The sequence below is a fragment of the Phasianus colchicus genome, chromosome 3, assembly GCF_987193195.1.
Source record: "Phasianus colchicus chromosome 3, bPhaCol1.hap1.1, whole genome shotgun sequence".
Lineage (NCBI taxonomy): Eukaryota > Metazoa > Chordata > Aves > Galliformes > Phasianidae > Phasianus > Phasianus colchicus.
Window position 1 is genome coordinate 79112015 of NC_143438.1, and position 17682 is coordinate 79129696.

Sequence of the window (17682 nt, forward strand, 5' to 3'; positions counted from 1 at the left end):
TGAAATTTTTCTTCCTGTGGCTATCACAGTTGTAAGTTATATATATTTTAATCAGGATATAATTAATATTAATTTACCTTCAACCTACATGTAAGCATACCAAAACAGTATATCCAGCAACAGTTTTTAAGTATTATTTTTAGCATTGTAATGGTGTATCCAGCCACAACATATAAGCATTTTACGTGAACGACTTTATGATCAGAAAGGAGGGAGAGGCTGAGCAGGCAAAGTGAAAATTCTGTGCTGAACATAAGGGAGGGATTAGATTATAGTCCTTTGTGGGAATACAAGAAAAACTGTTCAGAGCAGAAGCTGTGGAGCAAGATAAACACTATGAGAACCAAGGACACCTCTAGAAGAAGAACGAATGTCTCACGGCTCTGATTGGATAAGTGCCTGTGTGAACGGTTGAAGAGTGCTTTGTAGAATGCCCTGTTGACATGTGAAGGTGGATGGGGAACTTGTAGGGGTGGATGGGAAAGCTAGGAAAAGAAAACTTGTGAAGGTTGAGAATTTGTAATAAACAATTTGGATCATTCACATCTGAGTCCGTGCTGCAGTCCTTGCTGTTAGGGAAGACTCAGCTTGTGGATGAAGTATTTCACCCAACAAGATGGCACAGAGAACTATTCTGTAGGTCATTATTAGAAATCTCAGAATCAGATACCTTCACCTTTACGGAAGACTTCAACTTCTCAGGTGTAAACTGGGGATATCATACTGCCAAAATAAGCAATCCTGGGAAGCTTCAGCATTTTGAAGATAACTTCCTGTCATTGTGAACCAACTACAAAATGTGCCCTCCTGGTAGTGTTTGAGAATAGGGAAGGTCTTGTAGGAGTGGTGACAGTAGGTGGCTTTCTTGGTCACAGTGATCATGAACATAGTTAACTTCAAAATTTTTGGCATATGGAAAAAAAGGGCCAGAAGAGTTGCCACCAGGGACTTAAAGTAAGCTTACTTTAAGCTACACAGGGTGATAACTAGCAGAGCCCCTTGAGAATTTCCTCTAAAAGATTTAAGGGTCTGTGAGAGCTGGGCACTTTTCAAGAAATGCCTTTTAAAAGTCCATGAGCAGGCAAACCCTTTGTGTCACAAGTCAAGCAAGCAGGGCCAGAAGACCAACCTGCCTATACAGAATCTCTCCTAGAACTAGGGCAGAAAAAGAAAATACATGACCTCTGGAAGCAAGATCTGGCTTCACAGCGAGAGAGATACAGAGAGCACAGACATATAGTTCACACCTGCAGGAAGAAAACAAGAAAAGCTTAAACTCATCTTGAGTTGATAAAGGCCACCATGGTGTCAGATATAAAAAAAACAAAAACAAAAACAACAACAACAAAAAAAAAACCCACTTTTTTCAAGTAGGTCAACAGGAAGGAAGAGGAGGTTAAAGCAAAACATTGGACTGATACTTAGAGCAGATGGACACCTAAAACATAAGGAGGAGGAAAAAGCAGGGACCTTGTTATTTTTGCTTCAGTATTCAAGATTAATGGCAGATCTTGGTCTATCCAGATTTCAGTTGGATAGACCAAGATAGTCCCAGGAGAAATAAGTTTCCATCTATGGTCACTGAAATTGTAAGAGAACAGTTATATCAGTCCACGGGGTCTGATGGGATTCACCCCAGAGTGAATGCTGAAGGAATTATTGGACACAAGAGCTGAACCCATTTCAAAAATTTAACAACAGTCTTAGTAGTCTGGGGAATCTTAGCTGACTGGAAGCTAGCCAGCATTATAACGACCTATAAGAAAAGTATGAGAGGAGACCCAGGAAACTGTAAGTTTAACCTCAGTTCCTGGAAGAGTTATGGAGAAGGCTATGCTGGCAGTTAAAAAAAACAGAGCTATTACCATACATAGTCAATATGACTTCATCAAAGGAATCTCCCACCTTAGTAATTTTCTTTTTTTCTATGATAAGGTCACTTTTTTGGTGGCTGGTGTGAAGATGTTGGATGTAATCTTTCAGTAAGGTTTTTTATACCATCCCTCATGGCATCCTAAGGTCAAACTGTCTACATTTGTAGTGAACAGATTTAAGCTATATTGGGTGATTAACTGGCTCAGTATCAGTGCTCAAACTGAATGGAGCTACATGTGACTGGTGAATGGTCCTCAGCATGCTAATGATGCTGATAGGTGCTGTTGACTCCCTGAAAGAACAGAGGTTTTTCAGAGGGAACTATGTATACTGGAGCATTGGACAATTAGTAGCAACACAACGTTCAACAAAGGCTTCTACACATGGGATAGAGGTACAGGCCAGGAGATGATTGGCTGAGAGCAACTCAGGAGAAAGAGATCTGAGGATGATGGTCAACAGCAGGCTCAACTTGAATCACAGTATGCTTTTGCTGCCAAGAGGGCAAATCACATTTTAGTATGCCTTAAGCACAGAAACCTAGTCAAAGGAGTTGATTCTCTCACTGTATGTAGTGTTGGTGTGGGTTCACCTTGACTGTTGTGTTCAGGATGGTATAGTCCTTCAGTGTGCCCAGCTAAGCCGGTAAAGGGGTTGGTAGGATGTCCTATGGGAAGAAGAGGCTGAGAATGCTAGAGTTGTCTTGTCTGGAGGAAAGATAGCTATGAGGTGATGTCATACACTCTAAAACTTTATGAGGGAAGAGCTCCATGGTATTCCATACCCACAGCTTATATAGTACAAGTCCTCAATCAGCTCTGTATATGTAATGATAGTGATTAATGTTATATAACATCAGCAGGACAAAATGTGCTTTTAACAAATTCAGTAAAGTTCACTTGTACAACTTGAAATTGGCATAAATTTCAGTCTTCTAAACAGTCCCATTGCAACAATCTCTAATGAGTAAGTGATAAATATATACTTATTTTCAGCTGCTACATATTATTTAAAAGACAATTTGAACACATAAATAAGGTATTTTTAGGTATATATATTTTGTTTGAAAGTGTTTGAAACACCTTTTTAACATGCTTATCTCCTAAATTACATACATTCATAGAAACTACTATTACTCACTGTTATAAGTGATGTTAAATCCACGTCCTGACATTGAATGGTCAGCTTGAAACTCCAGACGTAAAATATGACCATTACTGGTAAGATGAGAAGGAACTTCAGCACCGGTAAACGTTCCTATTATGGGGGAATCTGGAGAGTCACCGTCTTTAACTGCAAGGAAGTCAAACTGAGATTCCAAATCAAAGTCATTAAAAGAAAGATGGATTCGGCTTCCAGGGTCTGAAATTATTGTCCAGATACAATTTAAATTATTTCCATATCCTTCTGGATAATCGGGTGAAAGTACAGTTCCCATAGGTGCAGTGAAATTAGAAAGGCAAGGAACTGGCAAAAAAGAGAGAAAGAAGTTAGACAAGAGACACAAGTATTTTAAGAAGCATTTACTTTATTATAAGGCTCTGTATGAGATACTTGAACATGTTTATTATTTCAACTGAATAATTCAATATTTACTGTGATCTGGAGTGAAGACAAAAAAGGTGGGTTTTTTTGTATCTTCTTATTAGCTTTCCTTCCATAAAACTACCTCTCAAGCAGAGACTCCATGTAATAAGGAACATCCTCACTGCAACAGAAACCTACACTAGTTCTTACAATATTCACGTGCTTCTTAACCAGTTGGCATCAGTTATTATTTTCATTAGGTAACTGTTTAGATGAACAGACCTGTCATTGAGCACATTAAAGAGCAGAAGGTCAGCTGCCTTTATCATTTGTTTTTCACACAGAAGCATAAGATAATAACTACTCTCACAGGGATAACAGAATTGTGCTGCTATTATCAGGACAATATTTTATATTCAGTCATTCCTCTTGAAACATAATAAACTGCAAAGATGAAAATAAATGACCATTATCTGAATATATTTGATATATTACTTCAGTGAAAATCACAGAATCAGAACCATATGGGTTGGAATGGGCCTCTGGAGATCACCTAGTCCATCTCCTCTGCTAAATCAGGTTCCCTAGAGTAAGGAAAGTATCCAGGTTGGTTTTGAGTATCTCCAGAGAAGGAGACTCCGCAAACCCTCTGGGCACTCTGTTCCAGTACTCTGTCATCCACATGGAAAAGTTCTTTTCAGTGTTCAGATGGAACATCCCATGTTCCAGTTTGTTCCTCTTGCCCCTTGTCCTGTCACTGAGCAAAGCTGAAAAAAGCCTGACCCTATCTTGCCCTGAAGATATTTATAAGTGTTGATAAGTTTCCCTCTGTATTCTCCAGGCTAAATAGTCCCAAGATTTTTAGCTTTTCCCAGTAAGAGACATACTTAAGGCCTGTAACCATCTTTGTCACCATCTACTGGACTTTCTCCAGTAGTACCCTGCCTTTTTTGAACTGAGGAGCTCAGAACTGGACACAGTGGCCTCACTCGATCAGAGTGTTAAAAAAGAAATTACAGATACTTATCATAACATTAGCTTACTTATGCTGTATATTGTAAATGATAGAGCTATGATCATTTAAGTACTATATTATGTTCAGATATAATATATGTGGAAAAATCTGTAAATAATTTAAACATCTAATTACAGTTCAGCAACTGCTAATCTACATAAATAGATTAATTTATCAAAGTAGCTGCAAAAAGTGCAGAAAGCTAATAATAAATTATTACACCATACCATGTAAAGACAATACAATTAATTTAAAAAAAAAAATGTATTTTTTAGTACTAGAATTTCTACTGAGAATAGCATCTAGGGAAATGAACCACTGAAAAAAGCAAATTCACTCTATCAGCAGAATTAGTTACATATTGTTAACCTTTCAATCATGGAAATTATTACATATAAAGAAAAATGTTTCAGAATATTATGCATTTTAAAATAATAACAAAAATTTTGGTACATACAAATACAAATTGGTATGTTTGCAGACCACTGATTGTTTTCTTGGCAAATTATAGATTTCTCTCCAATTAATTCAAATCCAAAATGACACTCAAATCTTAAAACATCCCGATTGGAAAATCCATCCCCTTCTCTGATGCCATACAACGGTGTTCCAGGATCACCACAGCTCTCTTTTTCAATTTCTGTTGAAATAAATAAAGAAATTAATTCTAGAAGAACAAAACAAACTCTCTGTGGGTATATGCTCATGTACAGAACTTAAATAACAGTTACTGAAATATGCCACTAAGTCTGATTCTATTCCATGCTTTCTTATGAAGGAAATTCTGTAAAAGGATTCTAGAAAAAATCAGAGTTCTTTGTGTTTATAGAATATTTCAAATTGAAAGCAAATGAGAGAAATTATTATTATTATTTTTAATTTTAGGCAAAAATATTATCAAGCAAAATACCACTTGCTTAACTCTTCAAATTAAAAATGGGCAGCAGTACCCCACTTTGCCCAACACAGTTGACATTCCAATACGGCTGAAACTCATAAGCCAACAAAAAGGGGAAGGAAAATTCAAAGATGGCAGTGCATAAATAAATGAGTATCCATGTGCCTGCATACACGTTATACACATTCATACGTACAAAAAACACTACATAAACATATGAAGACATAACTTTTCTTTTCTCTAATAAAATTTTATGTCAATTAGCCTAAATGCAATTTTTTTTTTTCAGATAAAATATTCTTTAGAATTACATATTTAACTTTCACTGAAAATTAGAAGTACAGAAGGATCTTTTAAAATGCATTTTCATTCATATGCATGTCACAAATGCATCAGAGAGTTTAGGCTGAAAGGGAGCTGAAGCCTTTTTAGGCTAGAATCTTCTGGGTCAGAATCTCCCCAAAAATGCATATTTCTAATAAAAGTTAAAGTTGGTCTGAAGAAAATATCCTAAAGGTGATGTAAGCTTTTAAATTTTACCTTAAATGTTGATGAGACTGTCAGTATCAAACAGAGAATATACAACTGTTAATTGCCAAAGGAACACAAAATTTTCCTAAGTTGTTCGAAGAGATTAATAATGTTATAAATACCTAAGTCATTCCGCATATTATCTGGGGGAAAAAAAATAATTAGTAGCATTCTACAAATCAGGTGTCCAATAAGTAATTACACCAAGTGAAATTACAGAAATTTCTCACGCTATGTAAGCAAGACAGTAAATATTTTTGTATCTACTTCTACTTATTCTTATTTTGGGGCTACTGTTTTGATGTAACCAGGCCAATGGTTTTCTCTAATTATTGTAACAACTGCTCCAAAATTAATGCCTTCTATTTTATTATGTTGATTAACGATGCAGAGTGAAATGTTGTTTTTATGTCAGTAGAGGTTGAACCTTTCTACAAATATGCTGTTACATGTTGTTACTGTGACAGATGGCAGCAGAGTGGCAGTCTTACAAAATGGCTTCTGACGTGGAAGTGCATGTGAAGCAAAAGTGTAAAACTGAACACCTCTATGCAGAAAAAATTGCACCAACATTCATTGTCACTTGCTTAACATTTACAATGACCAAACAGTGCATGTGAACACAGTGAGGTAGTGGGTGGAACAATTCAGCTATGATGACAACTACATGAAAGACAAGCCACTTTCCTATTGCCAGACATAACCATCACATGACAAAATGAAAAGCATCTTGATCAGCTAGTGAATATGGTGAAAAACACTGTTCTGTAGCTTAGAATTTGCTCAATCAAATAGTGTTACTGTGTTCTTTGTATCTGTTGTATTTTCCATGGAAAAAGGCATTACTTTTGGAGTTAGCTAAGTACTTTATTCTAAATAGTAAGAGTTTCTATGCCTTTTGTTACATTTACTAAATACAAATGCATGAAGTTGATAGAGTGAGCTTACTCATCTTGTCTTCTACCAGACATCCTTACGAGGAAGGCTTAAAGGAATTCTTAAATGTCCAAAAATTCTTAGGTGGGGTATAATTATTGACAGGAGGTGGGAAAAAAATACATTTTTTTCTTTATTATTTATTTATTTATTTTATGTGAGAGACTACATACATAACCTTTTGTTTTAATAAATGGAATTAAATTGAACAAGATGTTATTTGAATGACAGCTTTAAATGAAATAAGTCATACATAAACTCTGGCCATATTTATCCATGTTTATAGCAATCTTTCCTTTATTACTTTAATCTTTTCTGCACAATTGCTTACATATTGCAGTCTGTAAAATTCATATTACAATTAGTTCATTCCTGAATTTGTAACAGAATTATTTTCAGTCATTGCATAATTCTCTCTGACAGTAGAAATTATTGTTATTTTTTTGGGTCTAAGTGCAAATAACTTCTGGATTTGTATACAGAATGGTAATAAACTTTCTTTGAAACAGACAAAAAAATGTTTACTGGGCTTCTGTCAGATAATAACATTTCAAATAACATCATTTTAGGACAAAGCACTTCTTCACCTTTGCTTGAATTCACTAAAAAGAGCAAATTATATTCCTATTATTTTTTTACTGCTAGTGCTACAGCTGTGCTTCAGCTTCCCTGCTTTGATATATTTCAGTAACTGAACTTTGCCTCAGCATAGCCTGTTGAACTTGCACTAATTCCTCAGTACAAATAATATGTTTGTATTAAAAATATATATTTTATGGCTGATTAAGTTAAACAGGCAATGGATTTTAATATAGCTCACTGAATAATGTCATCAGTAATATTTTATTTTTTAAACAAAAGCATTATTGGAAACTTCAGCATGATTCAAAAAGCCGAGAGGAACAAAAGGCATTATTTTGTGGAATGTAGCTTAATTTTCATGCAATGAAATGAAACTTTCATATACGTAACCAAGCTGCAATGCACAGAAAAGTTATTAAGGAGTGTATTGTAGCAGTTTCAGTATTATTATGTTTTCTATTTTAAAGGGATGTTGCTTGACTTAACTATTTGAAATAAGTCTGTTATGTGTGACGACTATTTTTTGAAAAGTCGTAAGTCCACTTAAAGACTTATTAGTATTTTTATTTTTGCCTATTTTTCACTTTTACATTTTGTTGATATTCTTTTTTATTATTATTTGTTCTGCCTTTTTAGATTTTCAATTCATGCTGGATCCGATGAGAGATGGCTACAATTTTATAATCCAAAATCCAATATTACTAGTTATTCCTGAGAAAAACTAATAAATGATGTTAGATTATTAGATGGCCATTTCTTTCTTTGTATTCTGCTTAAAAACAAGCAAACAAAACCCCCCACATGTCTATGTGTAATGATAATTAGGTTGTTAAATATGTTAATGAGTTAGGTGTGATCCTCTCAGGTTTAAAGCATTTATGAACAGCAACAAAAATAGAATCAGTTTGTTTTCAGAAATTATTTCAAATCTCCATAGGAAATATAAAAATCAAAGGGTATGATCTAATAGAAAGTTAGTATACATTATAAGATAGAGATGTGCTAATGATTGCAGCACAATTCTTCCTCTCCCTGTATTCCCATACCGTGTTTCTGAGGCCAGTATCTTATATTGGGAACTGTATAGGGGATGGGAGGCAGCTATAGCTAAAATATGCAGGCCGCTCAGAAAGTAATTCCTCCTATTTATTTACAGGGAAACCACAGTAGATTCAAAGAGCACAGTGACACTACTTGATAAATTCTCAGCTACAAAACACTGTTTTTTGAGATAGATCCCATCATTAACCGATTTGCGCAAATGATCCGATCAAGACTGTTAATTTTGCGGTGTGACAAATGTACATGACCATCCAAAACATGGCTTGACTTTTGTATTGCCACCGCCACTATTGAAATGCACCACTGTCGTAGTTCAGTCTAGTTCCGTGACTCTTTAACTCCCAGTACACTGCATGATGTTATGATGTGGAATATCAATCAAAAATTATAAAACCTCGACACCCACCCACCACCTCACTGTGCTCATATGGATTATTCAGTCTTCAAAAATGTTCAGTAAGCATCAATGAATTGGTGCAATTTTTTCCACAGGGAGGAATTCAATTTTACACCTTTGCTTCACGCATACTTCCATAACAATTATTATTTTGTAAGACTGCCCCTCTGCTGCTATCTCTCAAAATGACAATATTTAACAGCATATTTGTGGGAAAGTTCAACCTCTACTGACATCTTATACAATCATAGAATCCTTAGAGTTGGAACAGTCCTCTGAAGGTCATCTTGTCCAACCACCCTGTAGTGAATGGGAACACCAGGCTACCTCAGGTTGCATAGGGCCTTATCCAACCTTCCCTTGAAAGTCTCCAGGAATGGGGGATCAACCATATCACTATGCAACCTGTTCCAGTGCCTCACCACCCTCACTGTGAAAGTCTTGGGCCATCAGCATAAAAGGAAGCATTACTTTCAGGGCAGCCCCTGACTTTCCATATATTCCTTCAAAGTCATCTGTACCATGAGAATGCTGATGTGGAATGACTTTAAATGTTAAACTAATTTAAATAATAATAATAATAATAATAATAATAAAAGATTGACTGTTGTTGAAAATGTTTAGGATACTCATTATTTTGGAAACTTGGTAAGACAAAACAGGTAACTTTGTGACCCAAAGCACTGAAGCAAGTTTATCATTGTAAATATATTTCCTAACAAGAACTATCTGTAAGACAATTCACTATAGAGGAAAAAAACCAAAACAAAACAAACACCACCACCATCACAAGATATATAATGTAAATACCTAATTTTCAATAAAAATCAAAATCATTTTACTATTTTGTGCTTTGCACTGAGGAATTCTGTACATTTCTAGTCAGTGATGAACTAAGAGTCAAAAGATATAGTATGTACCAGTACAATAATATCACTATAAGAAAGTCTTTTTTTTTTTTTTTTTTGTGAAGAACACACATATTCTAGAGGTAAATAAGTGGACCCAAGGGAAAACAAATAGTCACTTACTATACAAATTCATTTTGACAGAGAGGCATTGAAGTTAGGACTTGTGTATCTTATCCCTTCTGTAATTTAAGGGAAAATAAAAGAGAGGAATTTGATCCTTATGAAGGAAAACAATTCTGTAGGGAAAGATATTACCCCTTCACAGTGGAAAAGTAAATTCTAAAGACTTGAAATGATTTCAGCAGAGATGTAGTACTTAATGAAAGCATTTATTAGTCAAATACCAATTCATCTTTAACAACAGTAGATACCACTGTAAGTAATATTTCGTGTAGATCAAATGCAACCAACATTTATAGTTTAAGGGAAAAACTAGATAAAGCCATTTTCCATGGCAAGGTTTTTCATGTGGATAGACATCATATATGTATTATATTGATTTTATAATTTACCTATTTTTTGTTATAAGCATGAAGTACTTCATAATTATTGTGGAATCATACAATATCCTGACTTGCAAGAGACCTACAGGGATCATGGAATTCAACTCCTGGCTCCACACAGACCATCCAAAGTTCAAATCCTATGTCTGAGAGCATTATCTAAAATGCTTCCTGAAATCCAGCAGGCCTGGTGCCATGACAACTGCACTTGGGATCCTGTTCCAGAGCCTAACTTCTTCCTTGGTGAAGAATGTCTTTCTAATATCCAATCTGAAATGATATTTTATTCTATATTGCAGTTACCTACAGACTTGATGGTTATACACACTTTCTTCTTTTCCTATTCAGTGAGATTTTCTGTCTTTCCAAGCTGAGTTATTTACTCATCAGCTAGCAAAAAGTTGGCTCAGGTAATAAGTGAGCCCTGTGGAGCTTTACAGAATGAGTGCACCTCCAAAAAACAAATTGCTCTTTTAAATTAGGTATGGCAATGAAGTGTTGTACAGTTCTATCCACACTGACAGTTAAAAGTATCGTGGGACTTCTCAATCATATAACAGTTCGCAAAAGCTGAGGTTCAAGTACATATATTTTGGAGAAAAGTTAAAATATGGTTGTATTTATAAATTAATGCAAATAAATAGCATTGGTTCAAAACAAAAGAAACACCCCTCATGCCCCAAACATACAAAACAACAAAGAAAATGTTTAAATACCTTCAACTCTAAGTTATATCTTTACTACTCTGAAAATCATAGAATCATTAAGGTTAGAAAAGACCTAGTTCAACCATCAAAACCTCACCACCATACCGACCATATCCCTCAGTGCTACATCTCCACTTCTCTTGAACACCTCTAGGGACAGTGACTCCAACACTCCCCTATGCAGCCTTTTCCAAAACCTCACCACTCTTCCTGAGAAGAATTTTTTCCTAATATCATAGAATGATTTGTGTTGGAAGTTACCCTTAAGATCATCTAGTTTCAACCCCCTGGCTACAGGCAGCGACATCTCCCTCCAGACCAGGTTGCTCAAATCCCTATCCAGTCTGGTCTTGAAAGTCTCCAGGGAGGCATTCACAACCTTACTGAGCACCTTGTTCCAGTGTCTCAATACTCCCACAGTAAAGAACTTCTTCCTAATGTCTAGTCTAAATCTACTCTCTTCCAGTTTATAGCCATATCCCCTTCCCCTGTAGCTACATGCCCTCATAAAAAGTTCCTCCCCAGCTCTCCTGTCTGTAGGCCCTCTTCAGATACTGCAAGGTCACCATAAGGTTTCCCTGGAGCCTTCTCTTTACCAGAGCCCCAACTCTCACAGCTCTTCCCCATGAGGGATGTGCTCAAGCACTCTGATCATCAACCAGCGATATTCGACCTGAACCTCTCCTGACACAACTTGAGGCAGTTACCTTCTGTTCTATCGCTCATTACCTGAAAGAAGAGGCTGATCCTCACTTCATATATAGAATAGTTTTTGAAATTTAATTCAGGAGGATATTTCTTTTTCCACAAACTTTCAAAATACATATTTAAAATTACAGACACCAGGAAGATTTTAAAATTCTCTGGCACTGTACCGTTTTCATAGTATGTTATTTTTGCTCTCATTGATACAGTCATTTTGGACTGAAGGAACTGCATTTGATTGAAATTAACTAATTTCAGGGACCTTTTCCTTTTTTCAAAAAACATTCAGTTCTTCAACTTAACCAGACAAAAGATGGATTATTGAGTAATTTGAAGGAAGTTTCAAACAACTGTCAACATTGTATTTTAAAGGTGGGAAGCCAATTCTGGATTCTACACATAAAAAAAAAAAATTTTGGTAAACACAGAAAATATCTTTCAATTCCATCACTTCTCCCTTAATCTAACTTTTAATAGCAGGCAACTATGCTGTTAGTTTTACTATGGAACTACAGAAATTAAGCAATAGCAAAAAAGAGTAAGTGAAAAAATATTATTAAGGAATCTTATCTAAATCTGCTATACTTCACAATAGCAGTTACAAACTGAAGAAACAAAATATCCCTCTGTCCATAGATTACTGTTTGGGTCTGTCAAAGAGAAATGACAAAGTGAACAAGTTGAACAAGTGTCCTCAGTCAATAAAATAGTTCCAAGAGAAATGCCAAAAACATTACAGGAAGAAATATACTAACAAAAATTCCATAGTACCTTCTTAATTTATCTCCCAAATTCTTGACTTTGAGGATCTTTCTTGAGAAAAAAACATAACTGGAAGCAAAAGCTACAGCCACATTCACAATCTGCATTCCTTGAGTATGGCAATAGTCACAGTTAGCAGAAACGACTGAGAAATTTATATAAAGACTGAAACCCATATATTAACAATTACATAAATTCAGCAATTTCTGTGCTTGAATTCTCTTTCTGTAAGTTCTGTATAACTCAATGTTCTGTATAATTCAAAGTTTGTTAACTGTCAATTTAAAATGAGAGGTTTTGTTCCACAGACTAAATCACTTGATTTCAAAGAGATAAGTTCAAGCACATTGTTAACCACAACAAAGAGACAAGCTGAATAGAATGTAGTCCTCCAAAATTTGCAAAATATTCTGAAAATTGATAAAAGCCTGCGGTATACTACTTTATTCATATAAGAAGCAGCAGGAAACTAATTTGTTGCTGCTGATTTGATTAAACCATTCAGCCATTAGATTTAGAAATTCTTCATGAAAATAGAATATTTTAATAGATTCAGAACCTTCATCTTCATCTGTAAGTACGATTTGAAGACCACATAAATGAAAATGAACAGTTTCAATGGATTTTTCTGTTATCACGAGTGGAGTCAAGCAGACCTGTATACACACTGTCCTCCTTTTTTGTTCTGAATCGTACTGTTCTTTCTCTTCTTAAATGGTGTTTGCAGACGAATATCAAAATCCAAGACTACTGAAGCTATCATTCAAAATTTAGCTCTTGACACATGCAGAATTGATCTGTTGACACTGAATTTATTTGCAGTCAGTAAATCATCTGTAGAACCTTTCAAATGTATTGATGTTGCTCTTATTAATAATACCCAGACAGATCATATTTTCAAGCTACGCTGGCTCTGACACTCTTCTTTGGTGGCAGTCAATTAATACTCAGTGCCTTGAAAAACTCTCTGATGACATGTCCATGTGACAACACCATTAAGATTTTAATTTGGTAGCAATTTCATCATCATTAAAAGTAGCCAATTTTGCTGACCTGAGCCTCTAGTCAGAAGGAAGTCTATTAGTTCCAGCTTGCTTTTACTTTAAGAATATTTGAACACTGCACAAGAATTTTAGGGACATCCTAAAATCCATTTTGGTGTTTTCATATCAATGCCAAGAAAAAGAGAGGCCAGTAGCATTATATTTTGGACAAAGCATCCAGCAGAGATCAAGGTCATAAAGGAAGAAAAAAATAAAAAGCCTGTAGAGAAACATTTACCAATGCCTATGACAGAAGGAAATACATGCAAGATTTTAACTGTAGTTTTTTCTTATGTGTTGAGCCCACACACAAATGTACAACACTGAAAAACAGTAGTTAAGGGAAAAGATGAAATATTCTGAATTTCACATATAATTAGAAAACATTAATTATGCATCAAAAAAACATTTTTTTATTTATATCAAAATTTATTATTTAACATTAACATTACTTTCAGCTGCAGCTTTCAGTTGACATTTTCTTAGCAGGCATAACATTGCAGAATAGTGGTCTATAATGGTTTCATAATAATAGAATTCTCCAACCTGTGACTCACGTTATTCATGCAGGCGACTATAACATTGTTATGCCAAATGATATTATCATGTGATGCATTGCTACTGTTACCCATGTAAAAACTATTCATTTATCACATATTCATATGGGTTCTTATGTGGTGGATGTCATTTTTCCACCAGAACATTGCATATTGCTCCCAAAAGAAAGTGTTGGATGTAGGTCTATTTCAAGTTGGAAATACAGTGTACTCACCACCACCACCCCCAAAAAAAGAAAAGAAAAAAAATATTGGTGGAAGGTCTAATTAGTCTATAGTTTGCATAAAGATAAAACTTTCAATACATATTCACCCACTTGCCATATTTCAGGTCACTGACCTAATGTGCTAGAAGTTATCAAGAAGGTTTCCAGATTATTTTTGAAGGCTACAAAATAATGTTTTTTCCTGAAATCATATTCTTCAAAGCTGCTAGTGTTTTGCCTGAATGTTTTCATAAGCACTTTAAGTGAGATGGTCATTGAATACAAATAATTTCATCCCAAACAACTAAACTTTAGATTTTCTAAAACAGTAAAACAAAGAATAATTAAACTACATCTTATCTTACCACAGAAAGGATGGTTTAACCCCAAAGATAGTCTCACTGATAATATGCTCTATTGTTTCACTCTCTGTTATGATTAAAACGTATACATTATAGGTAAAATATTATTTATATATGAATGAGAGGCAACTCAGATAGGAAAAGCACTTCTCCACTCTATAAATACAGGCAAGAACACTGTTGTGACTGTACTACAAAACTTTTGAAAAAATATTGAAATATTGGAGAAGGGCTGATCTGATCAAAGTATCTAATCCATGTAACTCAATCTAAATATAAGGTCTTAGAAACATCTAAAGAGTTTGACACAAAGGTATGAAATTCTAAACTGTATGTATTTGCAATTTACTAGTAAATGATTTAAAGATTAAAATAATGGCTGGATGCACAGTTTAGATTATAAATTATAAAGTTATCTGATGATTTAATGATTTTTTAAACTATATGTTCTAGACCATCTGCAGGTCACTGAACATACCCATCTGACAAAGATTAGAAGTACATCAGGTGTTTTTCCTGACGTTTTATCCCTCATGTTCTCCTCTTTCCCCTCCCATGTAATATATTGAATCTTACTGATAGATTATGCAGCTTATAGTATAAAAAACTCATTGTATTATTATAATAGAAGTATAATGGAGAATAACATTACAAAATAAGATCAATGTTTCATTCTTCTGGGTTGACTCAAACCAGACTGACTTTTAAGATTTAAAACATTCTAAAGAGCTTTTCATAACCGTTAATTAACCTTTCAGTTTGCAACGATCCGGTACTATGCCTTTGTCTGGGATTTAATAGATAGACCTCTGTGAAGAAACCCTCACAATTATGTCTTGGTCTAAAGACTATATACTACAGATATCACATTATAAAAAGCCATGCACATAGTTAGTAAGTCTGAAGTAACAGATTTATCATTTATCATCCTGAATTATAACAAATTTTGAACTCTATTCAACCCAGGAAAAAATTGTAAATAGGGTTCAATACAAAATATTAAAGCAAGAAAAACACAAAACAACAGGTAGATCAGAAAAGCACAGAGTAATTACAGGAAAACCTGTACTACTATGCACATTCTACACAATGAAGTATACAATTCTAAATTTCTTCTAACGAAGCTGAGTATTATCAACGAGGAAAATACATAGATTGAGAAAGTATGATGTAATACTCCATCTACGAAATATACCTGGTCACCTTTTATTGCTTGTATATAGACAGAATATGTCTCAAATACTACGGCTACATTCTCTTAAAGATTAGGTGGTTAAATGGTAAAGTATATGCTATTCACAACCAAGAATCCCTTCATGCTATTTTGTCTGCTACACAATCTTAGCTTACTGGTAAAAAGTTGATCTCGTTAGGTTTCCCATTCAACTTACAGATGAACTATGGGTTTAAAATACTAGTGTTTTCTGTTCCATTCCAAACATGTCTTATCAGATGCTCTTTTGACTACTACCAAACAATCTTTTTTGATGTTTTCATGGAACAATTGTCCAGCCCCAATATTTTGCTTCTAACGTTACTGTAGAATTGTATTGTAAATGTTACTTGAACACCTCCAGGGATGGTGACTCTCCCACATATCCAGGCAGCCTGTTCCAGCTCCCTAACAGTCTTTCAGAGAATTATCTTTTTCTAATGTTCCTTATGTATACTTTTACATGACTTTTTTTTTTTTTTTTTTTTTCAACCAAACAAATCATTTAGAATTTAACTATGGTGAAATTTGTTTGTCATTTATTGGCCCTCGCTGATCGATATGTTTTCATTCTAGTGGAAAAATGAGGAATGCTGATAACACACCAGTGCTTATAGTCATTGCTATGCAGTGTTGCACATAGCCAAGGACATTCCAGTTTCTCAGCTCATACTCATGAAGGGCAGGGAGGGGACAGAGTCAGGACAGCTGATTTAAACTGGCCAAATACTCCATACTATATGACATCATGCAGAAGGAGAATTCTGAAGGGAGTGAGAGTTCAGAGTCTGTTCACTGCAGGTTGGGCATTAGTCAGTGAGTGGTAAGCAACTTCTTGTTCATCACTTGTCATATAGACTTATATACATATATATAGTCATAACTGTTATCCTTTTCCTTTATATTAGTAAATAGTTTTATCTCAACCATAAGTTTTGGGTTTTTTTTGGATTTTTATTTGTTTTTCATTTGCTTTTTATTTTTATTTTTAATTTTCTCCCCCATCCCACTGGGAAGAGGGGAGGAGTGAGCAAATGACTGTGTGGTGCTGAGCTACCTGCTAAGTTAAACCATAGCAATCTTTCTTACTATGAAGAAGTGAACTTGCTAGCTTACACAGCTAGCTGAGAGAAAACCTTGCTGTATAAGATTTCTTAGAAGCTCATAGAAACTTGTTATTTCCTTATTTAAACTGTTTGAATTTGAAATGGAATCCCTCTCCTCCTTCAATTATTTCTCGCCCTAAATCTGACATGTCCAAACAACAAGCTGTTAAGTATATGGAAAAAAAGATTTCTTATGCAGTTCATAATAGCTCATTTTGAGCAATTAGGATATAAGCCAAACTGATTGATACCTGAATGCATAAATGCAGAAATTTAATTCATTTGTCCTTAATGAGTACTGCTAGGCAAGGAGACCAGTCTACTGTCAATCTGATGTTTAACACAATAAGTCAGAAATGGTTATTGTTAATAGGAGTTGCTCAAATAGTGCTTTTAAGGCTAAAAGTAGTTCTATTTCTGTCAGTTACTCTAGTTTTTTTAAAAAATAGCGCTTATAAATCAGCTTGATATGCCAATTTTTGAGACACTACTGACACAGGAAAAAGTTATGTAACTAAAATCTCATCTGAGACACTCGGATACAAGTATAATGTCACAGTTAAAAACGTGCTGAGAAGAATATAAGAAATCACAGTTCGCAAAGTGTTACATAAGTTGGCTTCATTAGATGAATTATAATAATTATGATACTGGCCTACAGAGAAAGAAAACAAGAATTGTAACATTTGGCCACTTCCTATGTGAATTTCTCTTCTGGACCATCTATAAATATAGGTATAGATCCAGGTACCTGACAACTAAGAAGTGCAAGCAATCAGAAATA

General features: G+C 34.7%; 1 protein-coding gene across 4 annotated transcripts in view; it reads right to left on the reverse strand.

Moving 5' to 3' along the window:
• Positions 1-17682, reverse strand: part of CSMD3 (CUB and Sushi multiple domains 3) — a 549229-nt gene that overhangs the window by 210266 nt on the left and 321281 nt on the right. For all 4 annotated transcript variants that reach the window (XM_031591144.2, XM_031591143.2, XM_031591142.2 and 1 more), the window contains 2 exons: positions 4875-5057; positions 3016-3342 (listed from right to left, as the gene is read on the reverse strand). In XM_031591144.2, coding sequence (XP_031447004.1) covers positions 3016-3342; positions 4875-5057 — 510 coding nt within the window. The remainder of the gene's footprint in view (positions 1-3015; positions 3343-4874; positions 5058-17682) is intronic.